General features: G+C 35.0%; 1 protein-coding gene across 1 annotated transcript; it reads left to right on the top strand.

Moving 5' to 3' along the window:
- The first annotated feature begins 6,246 nt into the window (after positions 1 to 6,246).
- Positions 6,247 to 18,751, top strand: LOC125669037 (uncharacterized). The gene is made up of 12 exons (XM_056162874.1): positions 6,247 to 6,367; positions 8,698 to 8,871; positions 10,224 to 10,345; positions 11,188 to 11,362; positions 12,052 to 12,150; positions 12,409 to 12,573; positions 14,202 to 14,321; positions 14,396 to 14,623; positions 15,322 to 15,435; positions 15,558 to 15,611; positions 16,420 to 16,507; positions 18,115 to 18,751. The coding sequence occupies exons 1-12, from the start codon at positions 6,292 to 6,294 to the stop codon at positions 18,554 to 18,556; spliced, it is 1,857 nt and encodes a 618-aa protein (XP_056018849.1). The 5' UTR covers positions 6,247 to 6,291; the 3' UTR covers positions 18,557 to 18,751.
- Positions 18,752 to 18,987: the final 236 nt, after the last annotated feature.

Here is an 18,987-nt window from a genome sequence, read left to right as displayed (position 1 = left end):
CTGTCGATCGGTCACACCCGCCGTGAGCCCTGTATCTTGATCAGGTAAACGGACTTATCCGTAGTCAAAATCCAGATACCATATGGCGTTTTCGTTATGTTTTTAGAATTTGAATATTGAACTTCATTGTTTGAATACGACGTAAATTATAATTGTTCAAAACGGGAAAAGAATTCCAAGAGGTTTTAGAGGTTTTAAGAAAGGCCTAACAATCGGAATGAAACACGTCAGACATCATTTGACTCAATGATAGGTTGTATTGGCAAACTAGATCGTTATAACGACCATAGAATTTGCAAAATGCTGACTCCAAATGAGACTGTTGAAACCCCTGCACCATCAACTTGTTTGTCAGTAGCCTGCCTCGACTTAAAAACTGATCATACGCAGAACAACCTCTTGCGTATCGAATCAGTTGAGAAATATAAACACTATATGCAGGTGATAACGGAATATTGCTACATAAATATGGGAAGTTGACGATGGAGAAGCTGAAATCATAAAGTTGAGTTGTTAGTTTGCCGTTAATATCTATCTTCAATAAAATATTTAAGTATGAAGCAGAAGTGGACGACTCTGTGGTATCTTTTATTTCGAGTTCACAGAGATATATCGAATCGACATATGAATGAAAATTATTATTGTTAATAGATAAAACTTCGTCAAAGTATCTGAATGTAGCACAGCAAGAGATTTTTTCTTCTCACGTAGAAGTTTCTGAATAAATTCTGCTTCATAAGAATATAAAAACAGGTCAGCTAACAAAGAAGCACAATTCGTGTCCATGGGAATTCCAACAGACTGTTGGAAGACCTGATCACCAAAGACTACGAAAATATTGTCAATGAGGAACTCCAGTATATTTTACATTTCAACTTCAGAGTACTTGTACGTGGAATCAGAGTGGTGTTTAACAAAGTAATTTTTTGGATGACTGATCACTAGATATGAATAATTCCGTTTTCCATTTGTGTTGAAGAAACAACTGTCTATGATGTCAAAAAGTATAGTCTATAGTTTATCGTGAGGAATGGTCGTGTAAAGTGTTGAAAGGTCATACATTTTGATGTTGTTGATTTGAGAAAAGCTTTGCGATTTCAAGTTTACTCTAAGTTCTTTAGAATTCACAGTTGATTTTCACCACTGCTGCCACATGTATTCGCGCAGTACGTTTGAAGTTTCTCCTTCACGACTGTAAAATATTTCGCGAGGTGCAAAGATAGGGTCTTGGTAGAACATTTACTGAATCCAGCAATGCATCTTTGTTTTTAAGGGTTTTTATGAAGTTTAGGAATCCAGTATAGGTATGGTATAATTCATCCGACCCATTGACTGGGATATCTAAAAATGTGTCTAAAACTGAAGCATGGATTTGAAGAATTTCATGTTTTGACAAGGCAGTTGGAGTATTGGTACGATTACCAAAAGTGGAATTAATGTCAAGTTCGTTTAAAATACAGTTGTAATAATGAGTCTTACAAACAAAGACAATGTTGTTACAAGCTGTGTCAGCTGGAACCAAAACATATTCCGTATGTAACCTTTCTAATTCTTTGATCAGCTCTGGAATACTAAACACAGAAAGATAGATGTTGCGAACTTTTGTTTTAATGTGTCTATTGCGAGATTTTAATATTCCTCTTATACTTTTAATCCATTCTGACAATGTATCAAGTTCTTTTTCAAATTTAGCCCATCGTCTGGCATAATCTTCGACAGAATTCATAAAAGAGATGAATTTCTGTCGCCAATTGAAAGACCGAGGTTCTCTGTATGTAGGACGTTTTAGAATAAGTCATTTGAGGTTCTCATTTTCAACTATATACATTGAAAAAAAGACGAAGAACAATAACACGTGGGTAGATTAAGTATGAGATGGTCTATATCTAGGCACTGCAAAGTTTCTTTATAATTAAAAAAAAGTTTGGATGCAATAGTAAAAGTATATTTGTAGGAAATCCTGGGTGTAGACTTGAACTTGAAATAAGTTGGTATACAAGACTGAACTCTTTTATGACGAAGAATGTTGCTTATGTTGACGGCATCTATTCCTTTGTAAATTTGAGCTTAAGTCACTGGCGGCATGATTTGGAAGGAATAGCATCTATGACCTGCAGTGGTTTAAAGAGTCTACAACATCCATAATCATAGAGTTAAATCTATATTCAAGTGTTGAAAAATCCAAGTATAGACTAGCTGGGGCTTCTTCAAATAACGTGTATAAAACAGAGTAAAGTTTTGTGTGAATATGATGTAGACCTAATCGTCTGTTGACGTAAGGTAAACGTGAATTGAACGTGACATCATTTATACTTGGTTATTTATATGAACGGTGTTACATCCTAAATCGTCGCCCGTCGCCGGCGACGTTTTCGGATGGGCGACGATTTAGGGTTTCTTATGTAACACCCCAAATAGTCGCCCATCCCAAATCGTCGCCGGCGACAATTTGGGCATGACCTCATACCCCAAATTGTCGTCCCCCATGCTGCAACTATTTGGAAACATCATTTGCATACAAACTGGCCATGTTTGTTAACTCTCCTCTTTCTTCTTCTTTTATGATCCAGCTATGACCGCAAAAGGTTTTCTGGACCCTATTAGGAAGACATTTAATCTTCTGCTTTGTCTTTTATTTAAATATTTATTATGATCACAGTACTTGTTATTGTTGTTTTGATTGGTAGTGGTGTTGTTACTATTGAAAGAGTTGTATTTGTTATTGTTGTTTTGGTTGGTAGTGGTGTTGTTACTATTGAAAGAGTTGTATTTGTTGTTGTTGTTTTGGTTGGTAGTGGTGTTGTTACTATTGAAAGAGTTGTATTTGTTATTGTTGTTTTGATTGGTAGTGGTGTTGTTACTATTGAAAGAGTTGTATTTGTTATTGTTGTTTTGATTGGTAGTGGTGTTGTTACTATTGAAAGAGTTGTATTTGTTATTGTTGTTTTGATTGGTAGTGGTGTTGTTACTATTGAAAGAGTTGTATTTGTTGTTGTTGTTTTGGTTGGTAGTGGTGTTGTTACTATTGAAAGAGTTGTATTTGTTGTTGTTGTTGTTTTGGTTGGTAGTGGTGTTGTTACTATTGAAAGAGTTGTATTTGTTGTTCGTGGTGGTATCATTGTTGTCTATATGAATTTGTTTTCGCCTAGTCCTCCGGAGAGAGAGAGAGAGAGAGAGAGAGAGAGAGAGAGAGAGAAGCATCCGACAATAAATCATTTTGCCTTATGTTGTAGGTCATTTTGTTGATCATGGGGTTGTTAGATCTTGTGCACCGCAGATTTATTAGTGATATCAGATTGTATTAGATTACGCCTGTTAGCTCTCATTCCAGAATTCTCATTTTTGGGGGGGCATATTAGATGGTCACTTGTAATCTACATACAATTAATTTCAGCCCAATAGGTCGACAAACACCAGAGATATGAGTGCGGACAGACAGACAAACATACCAAGTGAAACCTATATACCCCCATATAAGAGGGGTACAATAAGATAACTTCTATGTAATCTATCCCAAAACGTCAATAAAATATTGGCAGGCGACGATTTAGGACGGACGACGATTTGGGGTGTACTAGAGTACATCCCAAATCGTCGCCCTTATTGATAGTACAATCTTGTCCCAAATCGTCGCGACAATTTGGAATGCCGGGTGACGATTTGGGGTGAAATGTCATCATAAATCGTCGCCGGCGACGATTTGGGATGGAGCGACGATTTGGGGTGTAACAAACGATGTCCATGCATGACAAAGGACATATTATGTGTTGCTTACGCTCAAGCAATTTTCCCCGACAAACTACATGTTATTGGCATTTCATATATTCTATACCCGAAAAAGTAAATTTTGATGGCTATGAAGAATTTAACAATCTTCAGTGATTTTTTGTGTGTGTCTGAGTCAACGAAACATCTCTATAATGAATTTTGTCGAAGATATGCCAGACGATGGGCTAAATACGAAAAAGAACTTCATTCCTTGTCAGAATGGATTAAAAGTATATCAGAGGAATATCAAAATCCCGTATTAGACATACCAAAACAAAAGTATGTACCATTTATCCTTCTGTGTTTAATAAATCAGAAGTGATCAAATAATTAGATAGGTTACATGAGGAATATGCTTTGGTTCCAGCTGACAAAGATTGTAACAACATTGTCTTTGTAAAGTTCATTATTACAACTGTATTTTAAACGAACTTGGCATTAATTTCACAGTTGGTAATTGTACGTATACTCCAACTGTCCCTTCAAAAGATGAAATTCTTCAAAATTATGCTTCAGTTTAAGACATATTTAATATCCCAGTCAATGGGTCGGATGAATATGAGTTACCGTACCTATAGTGGATTCCTAAACTTCACAAAAACCCTTACAAACAAAGATACATTGCTGGATCCAGTAATGTTCTACCAAGCTCCTATCTTTGCACCTCGCGAAAAAGGAGAAACCTCAAACGCACTGTGCCACAACATATACCAGAAATGGTGTAAATAAAATGTGGATTCTAAAAAAATCTAAAGAACTTTTAGCAAATTTGAAATTCCAAAATTTTTCTCAAATCAACATTAAAACGTGTGACTTTTCAACGCTTTACACGACCATTCCTCCCAATGAATCAAAAGACTATACTTTTTGACATCATAGACAGTTGTTTCTTCAACACAAATGGAAAACGAAAATATTAATTTCTAGTGATCAGTCATCCACAAAATTACTTTGTTAAACACCACTCTGATTCCACGCACAAGTATACTCAAGTTGAAATAAAAAATATACTGGAGTTCCTCATTGACAATATCTTCGTAGTCTTTGGTGACCAGGTCTTCCAACAGTCTGATGGAATTCCCATGGACACGAATTGTGCTCCTTTGATAGCTGACCTTTTTTTTATTCTTATGAAGCAGAGTTTATTCAAACGCTTCTACATAGAAGAAAAATTCTTGCTGCAGCCTTCAATTCGACATTCAAATATATCGACAACGTTTTATCTATTAACAATAATAATTTTCATTCATGCTATGGGAAATGATGTCCATGGAATGCAGTCCTAAAATCGTCTCCCCATTGGAACAGTTATAATTTACGTCGTATATCTTGTAATAAACAGTGAAGTTTTAAAAACATAACTTAAACGCCACAAAACAACAAAAGACATTAAAAACATTATTGCAAAATACATGTATATTAGGTACATGTATATTCTATAAATATGTTTGTTTTTTAACAGTCTAGTCATATTGTATATTTAATATGATCCTGGTCAATTTTAAGCAACCTTTTACATTTTACCTGACTTTTTATACATTTTTTTAAAACGATCCTGTCGATCCAATTTACTAAATGTGTTGAGGTGTTTTATCAAGTGATAGGGAAGACCGAATGTTTTATATCGATCAAACCAGAATTTATTGAGTCACCTGATAGGCTATATATCTATATATTATCTGTGTAAAGAAAAACATGTGCCACTTTTTTATCCCTTCTCACGGACATCCCCACTGTCCATAGTAAATTGTCGTGGCTTTACTCTCCGTTAAAAGCACGATTGTATCCTACCTAGGAATGGTTGTATCCAAATGACTTTTGGCCACGGTATGGAGGGTCGTGATACTTCTCACTTCTATTTCTAGAGACCCATAGACCCTTCTTGGATCGACAGGATCGTTTTAAAAATCAAAACAGCCAAGTCTCTTCTTCTATAATACAGACTAAAATGTTTCTCTATAAAGATATCTCATTTTAAAAAGTTAGGGATCAAATCTCTTAAAATTCGTAATCGCGCAATAATTTGAATTCGGATTCACATGTATATTCTATAGATATGTTTGATTTTTAACAGTCTAGTCATATTGTATATTTAACATGATCCTAGTCAATTTTAAGCAATTTACCTGACTTTTTATACATTTTTTGCCAGTGGAAATGCACGATTTTGTTTCACTTAACGTTTAGTAATTGTACTAGTGTATGGAGATCAGCGTGTTTTTGTTATTTTTTGGGGGGAGATGGTGCGATATACAAGCATGTTAAAAGCCTTCAGCATTTATGTAACTCACCTTATTTATTTTTATGACTTAAATGGAAAAATTTACAATTCATGAGTGTACTTCTCCAAAAATGTCCCGGATTTGGTTGACTTCATTTTAAAAATTCTTGTCTTAAGTATCTTAAAACAATAAAACGTAAATGGAAAAAGCCGTAAAACATCCTATTAAAATATTGGTCCATCCTTAGTGTATGCATTTTGTAATGAGCTGTTAACTTGAATCTGTTCATGTTACTTCCAATATGATTATCAACGGAATATCGCCGTTCTGTACTGTCCTATTCATGGAGATGTTTTTATTTTCTTCACAAACTGAAGGTGAGGAATTGTGTATTTCGTTGTTTATTCATGTAATGGTATTTATCTGCATTTCTTTTATGTGTGTGTATTCTTATATAAAATATTAATCATCTTTACAAATTGTGTGACACAAACAATTGAGTTATAACACGTGCAATAACAACAGAACATTTTGTCATGAATCATTAATTTTCAACTTGTACATAAACTTAATCTGGAAAGACTTATATTAGAACATTGATTTCATCAACTGATAAGTAAGCAGCGATGACTTTGTAAAGAATTTACACTCATAAATGTCTTGAATAATCCAAATTTATATTTTATATGTTCATTATTTTATCATAGAAAATGTATTTATTCATTAACATGTAATATATTGAATCACATTTTATCGTATACCTTCCAGTTTTGCAATACTGAAATCATTTAGATTTATGAAATTATCCCTCACGTGATAAAGCAGATATCATCATTTAATCATAGCTTGTAATACTGAAAATACAGGTTCGCATGTTGATAACGTACAGAAGTTGCTCATTCGTTTTACGTGGCGGTAAAATATACCGACGCTGTGCTCAGTTTTCATTTCATATTCAACCTTCCATTGAAAAATAGTAAAGCACATTTTCAGAAATGATGTTCATGAAGTGCGATATAGCTTGACAGAAACTTCACATACAGATGCATTGGGCGAACTGAGATATTTGTGATTAACTGCATTTCTGTAACAAAACTATCTGTGTAAAAATATGTGTATCCATTTCAGTGATTGTATATGTACATGTATATCCACTTCAGTGATTGTATATGTACATGTATATCCATTTAATGATTGTATATGTACATGTATATCCACTTCAGTGATTGTATATGTACATGTATATCCATTTAATGATTGTATGTGTACATGTATATCCATTTAATGATTGTATATGTACATGTATATCCACTTCAGTGATTGTATATGTACATGTATATCCATTTAATGATTGTATATGTACATTATATCCATTTAATGATTGTATATGTACATGTATATCCATTTAATGATTGTATATGTACATGTATATCCATTTAATGATTGTATATGTACATTATATCCATTTAATGATTGTATATGCACATGTATATTCATTTAATGATTGTATATGTACATTATATCCATTTAATGATTGTATATGTACATTATATCCATTTAATGATTGTATATGTACATGTATATCCACTTCAGTGATTGTATATGATTAGATTCAATGTGCATGCATTATACTTGGAATGAATTAAAATTTGTCTTAAGCGTCTGTACAAATAACTTGTACATAATCGCTTGTTATATACTACGGAGGGAGATCAATTTCATACCTTTAAAGTATGTGTTTTATATATATATATATATATATAGTGAACTGCAACAAATGAATCAGCTAGTAAAGCATAAAAATATTACACTAAGCTGAAGCTGCTTATTCAATAAGGTCATTCATGCAAATTGAATAAATTATTTTTAGCAGTAAAATAATTTTTGTAACAATAAAAATGACGAGCATCTCTCCTGTGGATGAAATTGTAGCATGTCAGTATAAATCGAAATTAAGCAGTTGTTTCGTAATCTAATCTGGATTATTATATTTATTTCATAATTTTAGATGAGTTTTCAAATTTCTGTTTTAATTTTATATGAATGATAAATGAAAAAGAAAAAAAAGATTAAGAAATAAAACCATAACAATAAAAGTTATTTCTTGAAACTTGACACTAACAATTAAGTAACTTTTTATGAATAAACATCTTTTAAGAAATTACTTTTGAGAAATTAGAAATATATTGTAAGTGAAAATCAAAATAGATGCGGAAAAAAAAAAATTGAAAAAATTCTAATGTTATCAAAAACATCAAGCATCAAAATCATATGCTAAAGCAAAAAATGCGAAATTATAGATTAAAGATTTAGGATCGTAAACTAAAGCAAGACTTCTAGAATAGAATCGTAAAATATGTATTAAAATTGTACAATGAAGGGTTTAATACAAAATTATCAACTAACACAAAAATATTAAAATAGAATTTAAAAAATTAAATTTCTAAATTTAAGATTATAATTAGCAGATGTTCCTCCATTCCATACACGCAATTGATTTATCCGAAAAATTATAACATATGAACATTTCTAAATTATAACATATGAACATTTCTAAATGATAACATATGAACATTTCTAAATGATAACATATGAACATTTCTAAATGATAACATGAACATTTCTAAATTATAACATATGAACATTTCTAAATGATAACATATGAACATTTCTAAATTATAACATATGAACATTTCTTTCACTTTAGTGGTGAGATGGAATTCTCCTTGGACGACTGCAAATTCCCTCTGTAAGTTAACTGGTTCCCATCTGTCTGGGGAGGTAACCGTGGATAAAATGGACCTCACTAATCTACCGGCGGATGGACAATCTTACTGGATTGGAGCTGTGTCAATACATACACCTTGGTTTGATGTTTTCAGTAAGACAATATTTTACTTGATGTTTAAAAAACTCAAACTGAAATGATGGTACTAAAGTTCCGGTTTCCTCCCCGATCTTGTATTTGTTTAATTATATCAATCATGTACAATAGTCTCAGCATTACAACAATCGGCACATCAAACACAAAGGGTGTATAGAAATTTGATACATTTACACGGTTTTTACCTTACATACGTGTAGTTTGTTCCTGAACCTTGATTGTAAAACGTTCAATGAACACTGCTGAAATTCTAAAAGTTCAAACCAAAAAACAAATCGTGATCATAAACAAGAACAGTTTTAAGATTAAATTAAATAATGTAAATATTTTTAAAAAGATGACTTTGTTCATATTTCTGAGAAGGATAATGACCCTACAGAACAAAGGAGCATTAAGATCTGGCGATATCCAAGGGTTGACAGTAGATATGACCGGAAAACATCACAAAGTATCGGAGAACTTCAGGTCAACAACTCAATCGTGTACACCTCCGCCAAGCCTGTCTCTGTATTTCAGTATGATAGAACAAAACGTTCAGGTCCATTGTTTAAGGCTTAATACGTGGTATGAGTAAATATTTGCATGTAATGGCGTTACTTTCTTATCAACTCTGTTGTAAAGGTTTCATATCTCATATCAATGATGCTGAAGAAGTTGAATTTTTTTTTAATATTTACATTTTACTTTCATCTCTGTCGGAAATCCTAGCCGTTAAAATGGATGTACTATATTTATCAAAATCCATACGCACAACGTTCACAACTGCATTGAATTTATGAGGAAATGGCTATCATTACAACTGGTAAAAATATCGAGGGCAAGAAACAATGGAAATGCAAACATTACAAATTAAACTTTTCACTGTAGGACGGGTTAATAATGTTGACGAATAAATAGACATATATGTACCTTATTGGTAAAGGAAGCAATAATTTTTTTTTTCAAAGAAAAGGACAGGTGGAGCATTTCTAGAACTTCCGGGCAAAATTACATGATTATGACGTCATATACATATACTTGTAATCATATTCTTATCTCAAAATTGAAGAATATTCATTTTCTTCCAAGCAACTGTCTATTTCTAAATCTGAAAAAATATACCATCACCATGTGAAACGACTATATTGAGAACTATCGATAGAATCTGGTCTACAGACAAACCTTAGTCATGATGTACAATGTCAATTTCAACAGTATTTTATTCATGTATATATGGAAAATACATGCATAAATAGGATTCGGCAGCAGGCACAATGCCTATATAAGCCCTCTCCATAGGAGACAATGTACTACCAAACACCAAACCAAACAATTTTTCAAAAGCATTTATAAAATTTTTATATTTGCAGCATGTAGAACAGCAGCTGAGACAGATTTGACTAAAAGAGACAACATTAAAATCGCTGGCAATGACCAACCTGTTCATGACTGCCATTACGCTTGTCAAAACTACCGAGTTTTTGCGTTATCTGTAAGTTATTGAAAGTTATTGAAGTCTATATATCGGGTTTATACATACTGATGACGGAAATTGTATATGTTATGAATTTCTTGGACTTCAAAGGAATGTTCCCAAAATTTTGTCAGAGCGATACGAATGCCCTCACCAGTGACCAAGTAAAGAGGACGACTGTCAATGAATAAGAACAAAAGTTGAACTTGACCTTATTGCAACTACAAATGCACAGTCAGTTCAATATCTAAAATATTGCAGAAAAAAAATGTAAATCCAATTTCTTGGAATTTTAAAGTCCTATGACCGTGACTCTGCTGAAAATGCGTTAAATGAACCAACTTGAAAACTTGCCTGTAAATTCATACACATGTACAAATCAGCTTAAGAGTATAGCGGGGGGGGGGGGGGGGGGGGGGGGTCGGAAATCTAACTGAAAACTCCCAAGAGCCGCAAGTCAATCTGTACAAACGCTACTTCATTTATATCTCTTCCGTATGCTTGGTAACTCATCAATTAACAACTACAGACTAACACATAGTCAGAAAAGACCGGAAAACTGTTTTCCAAAACTTATCAATGTACAACATCACGACGATGAATATCTGTATGCACACCTAAAACAAAAGCAAGTAAAATGATAATTAACGAACAAAGAAACAAAACTGAAATTATCATGAAGGAGAAAAGGGCAAAACTATATGACAGATTTGTTACATAGCGGATCCAAAATGTTTCCTTCTGTATCACATGCATTTCAACAATTACTCTGGCCTATATGTACTAGTAAAATAATTGAATAAGCCAGCAAAATCTCATCATATAAAGCATTATAAATGTATCACGTCATGGCTTTACAGAAAAGCTCTTGCTACTGTGCCACAAGTTTAGTCTTTGGGAACGCGTGCCAGAACGTTAGGATATCCTCCTCTTCGTTTGACCTGTATGGGGACTCCAGCAGCACAACACGTGACCAGGTCCCGGTGTTACAGTATGATACAAACGCAGTAGATCAGAGACCAGCGCCATACAATGGTATGCTTTATTCTAATACACATACAGTATGATACAAACGCAGTAGATCAGAGACCAGCGCCATACAATGGTATGCTTTATTCTGAACACATGCAGTATGATATAAACTCACTAGATCAGAGACCAGCGCCAAACAATGGTATGCTTTATTCTAATACACATACAGTATGATATAAACTCACTAGATCAGAGACCAGCGCCATACAATGGTATGCTTTATTCTGAACACATACAGTATGATATAAACTCACTAGATCAGAGACCAGCGCCATACAATATGTTTTATTCTAATACACATACAGTATGATATAAACTCATGACAGACCAGCGCCATGCAATGGTATGTTTTATTCTGAAACACATAGAGTATGATATAAACTCATCACAGACCAGCACCGTACAATGTTATGCTTTATTCTGATACACTACTTTTAACACAGAGAGAAATGAAGCCACGTTTTCTTGTTCTTACATAAGCTTATGATTCAGATGCAGTACATGTAATTAGGTTAATTGTGGTCCAATAACATTTGTTAGCTTGCCTCTTGTCACATTTCAAAACATGTGATCATTGAAAATATATACCTACACGTACCTGTAGGTATGGTATGTTGACATTGAAATATACTTCTAAAAAAATAAATAAATAAAATTCAAAATCCAACCATGTATGATTTAATTTTCCTCAGGTATTGGGACCGGGGATTGTGCAGCTGCCATACTTGTACCGGGAAATCCTTTATCTTCGCACAAATTAATGGCTTGCGATACAAAGCTACCATTTATATGTAAGTCAGTTTTATAAAACCGTCATCTGCACAGAAAACTTGTTTTTTTCTTTGCGGCCATTCATCGATAAGTTATAGAAAAGATATGAACATCTAGAATTACATAGAGGACTTATACATCTAAACAGGAATTAAGTGCTGTCATCTATATACATAAGCCATGCAATATGGTTGCAAGAGAATGGTTAAAACTGCCCCCCCCCCCTTTTTTTTGCCTTTTGAGAACGATCTTATTCACACGAATTACTCGCCTTTCAGGTCATGGAAAATTAATTAAAAGTTCTGTGGACTGGGCAAACGCAGTTTTACAATGTGATGTAGTGCTGAGTTCGGTACACAGAGGACTGTACAACACAACCGTACAACAAGAAACACTGGCATGGACTGGGATTTCACGACGTAGTAATCTCTACTGGACCAAGGGTAGGTGCAATCTCAATAAATATTCCAACGGTAGGTGCAATCTCAATAAACATTCCAAGGGTAGGTGCAATTTCAATAAACATTCCAAGGGTAGGTGCAATTTCAATAAACATTCCAAGGGTAGGTGCATTCTCAATAAGCATTCCAAGGGTAGGTGCAATCGCAATAAATATTCCAAAGGTAGGTGCATTCTCAATAAGCATTCCAAGGGTAGGCGCAATCTCAATAAACACTGCAAGGGTAGGTGCAATCTCAATAAATATTCCAAGGGTAGGTGCATTCTCAATAAACATTCCAAGGGTAGGTGCAATCTCAATAAACATTGCATTGCAAGGGTAGGTGCAATCTCAATAAACATTGCATTGCAAGTGTAGGCGCAATCTCAATAAACACTGCAAGGGTAGGTGCAATCTCAATAAACATTGCATTGCAAGGGTAGGTGCAATCTCAATAAACATTGCATTGCAAGGGTAGGTGCATTCTCAATAAACATTCCAAGGGTAGGTGCATTCTCAATAAACATTCCAAGGGTAGGTGCAATATCAATAAACATTCCAAGGATAGGTGCATCCTCAATAAATATTCCACCGGAGTGTAAATTTTGTTGGGAAATCACTTGCCAATTCATTATCAATTTAGGGAGAAGGCTTAAATAGGCTATGCCTGCTGCCCGATCCCATTCACTTTGTGAATAAAATATAGTTTAAATTAAATTATCAATGCTGTTTAAGGATGGAGTTTTGTCATACTTTAGAAAGGTTAGATAATATTCACTAGATGTGCATATACTTTCTTCACTCATAAAACTTTTAAATGTGATCACTTTTTTTTTTGTTTTTTTTGTAGCGTACAGCTGTAACATTGTAACACCATTAAAATGGGATCTGGGGGAATATAAACTATAAGGGATTAATTTTTTTCTAGCAGAAGCAGTGTCGTTAAATAACACTTTATTCCCTCTATTGAATCAATGACTTTTGTGTCCAGTGCAACGAAACCACGGAAATAAAAGATTTTCAAAACTATGGTAGTAAGATTCTTAGGCAAAGTAACAAAAAAAAAGCAAAATTGCATATTATTTCGAATTACATGTACCTACCATAACCAGGGAAGAAAAATAAGGGGGAAATCTAATTTCTCTTTCTTAACTGATCCAATACGTTTACTTTTTAACTTATTACGATAGTGTAATTGTGTTTTCATAGAAAAAGTGAGAATTTTTCAAGCATTAGGAGTATCAAAGAATAACCATTAATGTGCAAAATTTTGAGAATGTCAGAGAAAATTCAATATTTTGTGTTTTTGAAGTTGTTGGTGATTGTCGATTATGTTTTGTAAAAAGTCAAAAAATAAAACAAATATTCATATATACTTTTCCTGCAAATTATAACATGATTTGCAATAAACCACAAGTAGATACAATCTATTGTTTGTTCTGAAGGAATTTCAAGGCCCTCTGCTATAAAAAGAACTGATCTTGACAAAAATCAAAACCGCCACACCAAATCATTTTAAGGTTTTGGCACACAACATACCACATTTCAACGTATTCAATGCATATAAGCACAATCCAGCCTAAAGTTAATAATTAACATCTGAAGAATCTAAGTATTGACACTACTTTGTAGATGCTGCCTTGAATGAGAAATCCCTTTTCTACTGTTTGGCCGTTAGTACTAGTCTAAATGGTGAAGTGACCATTGCAAAAAGGGACTGCGAAGAAGAGCTGCCGTTCCTCTGTGAAGATGGTAAGATAATGCGGCTTTGATATATATGAAGGCGATTCTAGGGACTGGTAATATTTGTTTTCATTTCACACTAGGGTCACTGAAAACAACAACTTTGAGTACAACAACAACTGAAGATGTCACAGAATCAACTGTAGCTAGTGCAGTTACAACAAAAACAACATCGGAATTGAGAACAACTGAACAGAAAACCACGAACCCAACAACACAACAGAAAACCACGAACCCAACAACACAACTTCTAAGTACCACTACCTCTGCAGAGGAGAAAATATCGACAACTGGATCACTGACAACAGACGGTTGCCTTACATTTTATGTTTCTATCTATAATGTCAATGATATAATATTTCTATCCATAATATCAATGATATAATAATTTTTTATCAAATTCATATGTAAAATGTGCCTACCGTGATATATTTCTAATATCACCCACCAAATGTAGTTGTATGTCATCCTTTGATTTTCAGTGGGACCTACTTAAATAGATGATATTGATATTTAAAACGTTAGTCTGATATCCTTATCACAATTCCGGAAACGTAAACAAACAATGAAAATATAACATATATGGGAAACTTGTGTTCGAGGAACTATTCTTTTTAGAATTTTGACGATTGTCAGAAAATGAAACGGGTAAAATTCAGCGAATTGAAATACTAGTACTTAGAAGTGGCATTCTGTCTCTCGTCTGGGCAAGTAGTCTGGTACGACACCTTCATAGTCAAGTAACATAACGTATAATACTGAACAAACCGTATCATATCCCACAGTATCACAACAACCCGATCCATGTATAACACTGAACAAACCTTATCATATCCCACAGTATCACAACAACCTGATCCATGTATAACACTGAACAAACCTTATCATATCCCACAGTATCACAACAACCTGATCCATGTATAACACTGAACAAACCTTATCATATCCCACAGTATCACAACAACCTGATCCATGTATAACACTGAACAAACCGTATCATATCCCACAGTATCACAACAACCCGATCCATCGCCATCGAGCCGAAGTACAGAGAATCCCCAGTCCACCGCCACATCAAAAGCATCAGACCGAAGCACCGAGGAATGGCAACTGACAACATTAGGTAAGACCGGTATTGATTACTGATTACAAATCATTTTATCTAAAAAAATCTTTTTAGAACTTCAAATAAAACGATTATTAGAAAACAACTTAACAGGCACGAGTTTTTTCCTAATACTGCAGATTTGGTTAACACTACAATGAACTCTACCGAGGAAAACATAGCATACCAGGCTGGTACGTAAAGTACAATCTAAACTTTCATACCGCACCACAGAGACAAGTACAATCTAAACTTTTCATACCGCACCACAGAGACAAGTACAATCTAAACTTATACCGCACCACAGAGACAAGTACAATCTAAACTTATCATACCGCACCACAGAGACAAGAACAATCTAAACTTATCATACCGCATCACAGAGACAAGTACAATCTAAACTTATCATACCGCACCACAGAGACAAGTACAATCTAAACTTACCATACCGCACCACAGAGACAAGTACAATCTAAACTTATCATACCACAGAGACAAGTACAATCTAAACTTTTCATACCGCACCACAGAGACAAGTACAATCTAAACTTATCATACCGCACCACAGAGACAAGAACAATCTAAACTTATCGCACCACAGAGACAAGTACAATCTAAACTTATCATACCGCACCACAGAGACAAGAACAATCTAAACTTATCATACCTCACCACAAAGACAAGAACAATCTAAACTTATACCGCACCACAGAGACAAGTACAATCTAAACTTATACCTCACCACAAAGACAAGAACAATCTAAACTTATACCGCACCACAGAGACAAGTACAATCTAAACTTATCATACCGCACCACAGAGACAAGTACAATCTTGACCAATCGAATACATTGCTAAAATTAAATAACAAACCCATGTACAAAGTATAAGATACATCCAAACAATATCTCTTTGTTTGGAGGGATGGAAACGACTACCACCTAGGCAGGGATCACATCTTCATTCAGTTTAAAGGATTTCTACGATTTTGCTCTTTTTCAGATAGTGGATATCTGCTACTGGTGGCTGCCATTTTAGCAGGAGTGGTGCTGTTGGTAGTAATAATAGTTTTCTGTCTGATCTACAAAAGGTACAAGTTTAGAACAGCTGTCACCGAAAGAATCCATTCATTTTTAGCTCTTCTGAGCTGCTTAAATATGAAGATTTCTTTTAAAGAACAATACTTCGAGCTGCTTAAATATGAAGATATCTTTTAAAGAACAGTGTTTCGATTTTGTAAAATAATGGGCAAGCATCCTTTGTACTTTTTGTTTGTTTGTTGTAATTTTACCTCCCATTTGAGGATTCGTCATTCATATAGAGACGGCACCAGCTGTAAGTGAAGTGCCATAAATTTTGACCTATCCAAGACGCTCAAGGCCGAAGTAGAGAGAGTTCTTTATCGTGCCAACCCTAGCGTAACACGGGACCCCCGGCTTTAAGCTCATATCCGAAACACCCATGCCTTTCACTTTTAATACCGGGCGCCTGGCGAAGGAAAAGTCATTACCTATATTAAACTTCGTAGTTTTGACCGGTCGCGGTAGCTCAGTGGTAGAGCGTTTGCTTCGTAGCCGGGAAGTCATGAGTTCGAGCCCTACTCGTGCCATGGCCGAGTCAAACCTAAGACGTTAACAAAGGTAAGTATTAATTGTTCCTTTGCGAAAGCTCGGCATTTAGAAGTGAAAAACACGGGTCTTTCAGGGATCACCTTAAAAACGGAGGTCACGTGTCGTGGCAGGCTTTGGCACGATATAGAACCTTCACTGCTACGAGCTAAGGATAGGTCTGAAATTGTGATACATCGCCTACACCTGGTGACGTCTCAATAGGAGTGAAAAATTCTCAACGGGACGTAAAAATCAATCTTGGTTTACCACGGCGCCGAGATGGAGACCTCCGGGTTGCGAAGCGAGCGTCTTAACCACTAAGCTACCGTGATTTGTTTCCTCTATTATGTACAGGTAGTGACCTGTCTCCTCTGTAATGAACAGGTCGTGACCTGTCTCCGCTGTAATGTACAGGTCGTGACCCTCTGGGTCAGTCAGTGCATATTGTCTGCCCCTCTGGGTCAGTCAATAGACATATTGTTTGATCGATATTTTTACTTTAAGGACAACTGGATTGGCCTGAAATTCGAGTTGAATACGACTAGATGATCCCAATTAATTTTCAGGTCAAGGTCACGGGGTTACTAATATGTTTACACAAAATCATAGGTATTAACTTTCACAGACAAGTTGTTGAAAATGTCAAGTTCATAGTCTGTCAGACTAGTCAGTTTGCTTGTTGATTTACGTCGCATTTGATTGTTAGAATTTTTCACTCGTATATAGGCATGTCACCAGTTGTAGATGAAGTGCCAACATTTTGACTTCATGGCGCCCAAGGCTGTAATGGGTTCATTATCGTGTCAACATCTATCGTGGCACAGGATCTCTATTTTAAGGCCGGTTCACTTCCTTCTAATGCTTGGGGCAGCAACAGTCACTACCTACCTTATACGTCTAAACTCTTGGGTTTGACAAGTCAGCTGGGATAGAGAATCTCTAAGCTACCGTGACCTGTTCGTGAAGACGAGTTATCCTTTTTCCTTATCTACATAATCTACGAGGTTTCGTTTTCATGTTGTTATCACCAAATGCTTTTCATTCCTTTCTCTTTGATTCTAAAATACTTATTATTATTTTTCCTCAGAGAAAGGACAAAACATTTGTTTTCATCTGCCAAAAAGAAACAAAATACAGACCTCATCTATAGTACAGTTAAGCGAAAGAAATGTCATACAAAGGAGCTACGGGATATTCTGGACTCTCTGTCCGACACTTCCGGACAATGGAAGGAAAAGTTCCCTGTAGACTTTTTTGTAAACAATTGTTACGATCCATCCAATGACGAAACGTGCAGTGACCTCGACCACTGGTATAGGTCAAGTCTGTTGATACAGGTGGTCCCAGATGGTCAGACGCACTCATTGACCATAACTGACCTCGAACCGTTTGCGGACATAGAGTTGGAAGACGATGTTACACACCATACCGTGGAGAAAGAATATGACTCTCCTGAGAGAATCCTCCCCTCGGACGGAGGCTATGCTTCATTAGAGGATATTAAAACGTGGAAAGATGTCCATGACTAAGACTGTTGTTGAGTCAGTTCTCCCGATCGGAATACACCGCATTCAATACTATCTTTACATTTATTTTCTTTACAGTAATACAAATTGTTGTTTCAAACAATTCAATAAATTCATTTGACATACTAGTAAAATCACTAGAATATCATCAAAGATGAAAGAACAATACAAGCTTCAGAATAAATGCACATAACATTATGATAGTTTTTACTTATTTTTGGCTAAGATTCCTACCACCAAGCGATTAAGACACAGGTCCTACGAACGTTTGGGTACCCTTGATATATATACATGTAGTAGAGAAAAGCTTGGAACTCCCTTTACAGGTTACTCAATACCTGCAATTAAAATATAATGGAATAAAGACATTTTATCCTACATTCTGTAGCTTTCGACTTGACGATAAGTAACTCATCTAGATTTGTTGTCACCTT

This window comes from Ostrea edulis, chromosome 4, assembly GCF_947568905.1.
Source record: "Ostrea edulis chromosome 4, xbOstEdul1.1, whole genome shotgun sequence".
Lineage (NCBI taxonomy): Eukaryota > Metazoa > Mollusca > Bivalvia > Ostreida > Ostreidae > Ostrea > Ostrea edulis.
Note: the sequence above shows the minus strand (reverse complement) of the source record. Positions and strands in the feature narration are given on the sequence as shown.